The sequence below is a fragment of the Atta cephalotes genome, assembly GCF_000143395.1.
Source record: "Atta cephalotes unplaced genomic scaffold scaffold00002, whole genome shotgun sequence".
Classification (NCBI taxonomy): domain Eukaryota; kingdom Metazoa; phylum Arthropoda; class Insecta; order Hymenoptera; family Formicidae; genus Atta; species Atta cephalotes.
Window position 1 is genome coordinate 14,844,012 of NW_012130066.1, and position 4,855 is coordinate 14,848,866.

At 29.9% G+C, this 4,855-nt stretch overlaps 1 protein-coding gene across 1 annotated transcript in view; it reads left to right on the forward strand.

The window, feature by feature from the left end:
* The window catches only part of LOC105622438 (putative phosphatidate phosphatase), a 28,666-nt gene that overhangs the window by 7,889 nt on the left and 15,922 nt on the right, over window positions 1–4,855 (forward strand). Inside the window, exons 2-3 of the mRNA XM_012203859.1 lie at window positions 392–496; window positions 679–878. Coding sequence (XP_012059249.1) covers window positions 392–496; window positions 679–878 — 305 coding nt within the window. The remainder of the gene's footprint in view (window positions 1–391; window positions 497–678; window positions 879–4,855) is intronic.

Below are 4,855 nucleotides of genomic sequence, written 5' to 3' on the forward strand. Positions count from 1 at the left end.
TTAAGTAAAAGAAAAGAAGAATTAGTAGTTATCTCTCTCTCTCTCTCTCTCTCTCTCTCTCTCTCTCTGTCAAACTGTAAAAGTGCCTTTTCATACTGACGCTCGACATTCATTTTCAGCATTAAAATAGATCACATGATCAAAATTAGTGCTTGATATTTGTTAATTTTTGAAAATGAGCGTCAAGCGTTGACATGAAAAGATACCTCAAGATTGATACCTTTTTGATTGAACTTTGCAAAATTCTTGCGATCTGAAAAAATTTGCAAAATGTTTTTTAAGTTTTATAAAAGTCCTAAAGAAAGATTAGGTACATCAGACATATAAGCTGTAACGAACATATTGGATGTGAACATATATATGATTTCTAAATTTCGATTTTTGATTTTAGATGATCATAGGAGAATATCTGCACGGGAGGAATTTCTCCGGACACACGGCGAATATGCTTTTCGGATATACTATACCTCCATGGTTATGGAATGCTTATAAGAAAGTAAGTTTTCTTAATTTTAAAAATTAAGTAAAATTAATTAATATTTTTATCAAAATTTTTTCTGAACTTTTTAATCTTTACGAATTAAAAATTATTAAAGTTTAATCCTCGTCAATTCGTATCTTTCTATAGAAATAATATAAACTAATTATAAAAAATAATATAAAAAATAATGTTTGCAGGTTGGTGTATTTGGTTTCGGTGCTGCTTGTACCGTTTTAATCACCGATATTGCTAAGTATACTATAGGTCGACTACGGCCACACTTCATGGAGCTCTGCGTACCCAATATTGACTGCAACTTGCTCGAGTATCAACACAAGTATATCGTGGATTTCCACTGTACCGCAGCAGTCTCGAATAAGCTTCTAAAAGATGTCAGGTAAGAGATCTGATGTGAGAAACATTCCTGAATTTCTCATCAGCTTAAAAGGAGATAGAGTATCTTAATCTGCTGCAACATGAATATTATCTGGTCTCTCCATCGTAATCCTGCGTGTCTCTCTGCTGTCATATAATATTGTATTTTGACATAATTATATATTTTTTTCATTTATAATAATATAATTATAAATTTTAAAAAATTATAAATATTTCATGTTTTCCGTATAAAAAATACAAATATACTAAAAAATTTTGAATAATAAATAACTTCAATAGTTTTAGGCAATAAAAATTGAATTCTGAAGTTATGGAAAGTAATTAAATACATTAAGTGTGTCAAATACATACATATTTATTAAATATGTGAAATAATTAATAGTCTTGCGATTTTCTGCATTAAAAGATCAATTTTATTAGATATACAATATTAATCATACTAGGGAGATAAAATTATCCTTTCTTTTAAAATTACAAATATATACATATTCGATCGGGAAGAAATTGTTTTCTCTTTACACTGACTACTATGGATTATAACGTGAATTTGTTTATGGTAAATCGATAAAGTTTTTAAGTTAATTGTACCTGACAATATGGCCTGAGCCATATCATACGTCATAGATGTAAGCAATGCACAAATTTTGACGTATGACGTGGAATTTATGTATATTTGCCGTATCTCTTGATAGCATGCTATCACGTGCTATATAAGCAAAACGTCATATGCCAAAGTTGTGGGCTGCTTACGTCTACAACTTAAGTCTGTCGTAAGTGTTACAGCAATCCTTGTGCTCAGACCCTTATATTTGGTTTTGATCTACACACATATCGCATGCCCTCCGCAATTTTACTCTCGATATGATCGGCAGCAACCAATTGACATCAACGAATCTTCAGGGCAATACTCTGAAATGATAATGTTCGCGATGATGTGAGACAAGCTGCTTAGATTGCGTGACGGTAACAATTGTGCCAGCAATTACTGGCGAGGCGTATGATTGAACGAAGAAGCAAGAAGCGTATTTCATTATTTTATTTCATTAATAGTCTGCGGACTTTGCGCTTGTGCAGACAGGTTTATGAAACACGAGACCAAATGATAATTTGTGGCAATCTAAGAGAGCAAACTCTGAAGAAGAAGGACGGAAAAGAAATGATCACAATTGTCTTTTAAATCAATATGCCGATATTTAACTCTCATTATTATCAGTCATTTACTCATTTATCCTGCTTATGTCTTATCGAGTTATTTGTATGCATTCCTTTTAATTATAGTGATTGTAGTATTGTGCATATTCATTGTTGTAGGCTAAAATTCTAAAAAATAAAATATCAAAAAATTAGATTTTTTGAGAGGAAGAACAAAAAATATGAATCTTTGAATTTATTATATAAACTTATTTTTAACAAAGAAAGATAAATAAATGAAAAAAATTTTCGCTTATATCATAAAAATAATCATTATTTTTTAGTAGAAAAATTAATAAAGAAATTCATATTTAAAAGAATCTTAAAAAATATTTTCAAAAAAATTGAAATAGTACGAAATTGTTTCAATTATTTTATTAATATTGCAAAGAGATGGAAATTTTTCAAAATTATAAGAATTAAAATAATCTTAAATTTTACTTGAGAATTTTTTAAACAAAAACTAAAATTTATTTCAGTAAATTATATCTGAAAAACATCTTGTTTACGTTGCGTTAAGCATTATTAAAATTGAGTAGAATTCGAGATTTTACGACATTTCCTGAATTGACTATTTCGCGTATGCGAGCTTTGTGTTTAGTCAGCTAGGGAAACCTTTTTGCGCATTCCGGATATATTACGTATACGTATCACCCGAAGGCCGGTTTTAACGGACATACAAGCGCGCGTACAAAAAGAGCCACGGCGAATGACAATGAGCAGCGCTCTGCCTGTGGATTTCGCCGACACGATTCACATGAGCGAGATTCATGCCAGATCGTGAAATTCTTTCTTTTCTTTTCTCTTTCGCCTTGGTTAACGGAAATGCTGTTACACGCTTGAATTATTCGCGTATGTATCCTGCTTATTGTTGTTAGCTACAATAGCGATCGACAATTCGAAACTCGTAATGCAAAAGCGAATATAATCAATTATAATGAAAAAGTTTACCATCACCGTCTTTCAAAACTCTTTCAATTTAACTAGATTTTTTTCATTTTGGAAAATTTTTACAGTTTATTAAATACTATTGTTAATTTTCATCGCGACTATAGGATAAGATTATAGGATAAGACTATAGGATAAGAAATATAACATAAATATTTTCATGAATTCACGAGGAACTAGTTTAGCACTAAGTTTAGCACTTTATATTGCAATTTTAATAGAAATATAGATGAAATATATAAAAAACTCTTAGCCACTCTTCTTTTTGTATGTCTGTAAAATTTGCGTCTTTGATTTATCTAACAATAAACGCGGAATGCGAATAGCCAAAGACGAAATGCAGAAAGTTCAAAGTAAAAAGTTCGCGAAACGTGCTTAGGGCTTAGGACATTTAGGCACGCGTGAATTTGAGAAGACGTGCGAAGAATTACATACGACTTATTATTAGAAATAACCCTGAACCCGTCAACATTCTAACGCGTATGTCATTATCTTTTACAAGTCCGGAAAATACACGCACATTAGAAATAAACGCAAACCTACGACTCGTGAAATTGATTTAACGTGACGGATTACACTCGGATGTTGGATACTGGTCAGAGACAGTAGAAAGGAAAATGTTCCTGTAAATCAAACTTTCTCGAAAGACGACTGTCGATATTTATTATTAACTTTAATTACCATTCTTTTTATTTCAATGGAGTCAAAGAGCAACAATGATTTAATCGGTTTTTAAATTTTACATTAATTAAAAAATTCAATATTGAAATATTTTATTTTTAATGTAACATTTTACCTATATGGGATGTTAAAAAAACCATTCAACATTTATATCCCAGTAAAAAGTTTTTCATGCATGAATATGTATAATTTTATATATATCTATAAACATTACATAAACACTTATAAATATTCATAAACATACAGATGAGATATATACATGAATGTTCATACATCCCTCTTTTTTTTTGTAAAATTACTTTTTAATGGAATAACAATAATAATAATAATAATGATATGAAAACATAAAAAATTAAAGAAATAATTTTCGCATTGTTCGTTTTAAAAAAAAATCTTAATAAAAATTTGAAAAAATGTAAAAAAAATTATTTACATATAATTATTAATTATATATAAAATTATACATAATTGTATATGAGAAATTTTATTACATTACCTGATTTCTTCTAAAACAAATAGTGTGAAAATTATCTTTTTAATTATTTTTATTATTTTTATATTACAATATTATTATTATTTCTATTACATTAAAAAGTAATTTTAGAAAAAAAGAAGGATGTATGAACATGTATGGACATATTTCATATACAAGAAGTAGGAGCCGAATTTGCTGTAGTTTTCGAATTAAAAAAAGAAACATATAAGCCAATGTGTGAAGCCGCGCTGCGCGAATTCATAGTACGGCCTATCGCGCTTCATTCAACAGCGACGGCGGCGGCGTGCCGCCGAGAGTGCACTGGAGTTCTTAATGAATGTCTTTAAAAGTACTCGAAACTTAGCTCATATATACAGAGTGTCCCAAAAAGATCGGGACACCCTGTATGTATAAGCTTGAATATCTCGGAAAATATAAGTTTTACAGAAAAGTGTTTCAGACAAAAAGTTGTAAGGTTTAAAAAAGATCTATTTACTGATCTTACTTAGTTTGACTTTGGGTTGCTTCGCCAAGGTCAAGGTCATATCGATTTTTTAAATGGAACATCATACTTTTGATTCTAGAATTTAATAGCTAGTGTTTAGAAGTGTGCGAATCAAGCATTTGCAAAGTCGAATCGAATTGAATCGAATTCGAAATCTTTACGCTGAATTGAATTGAAT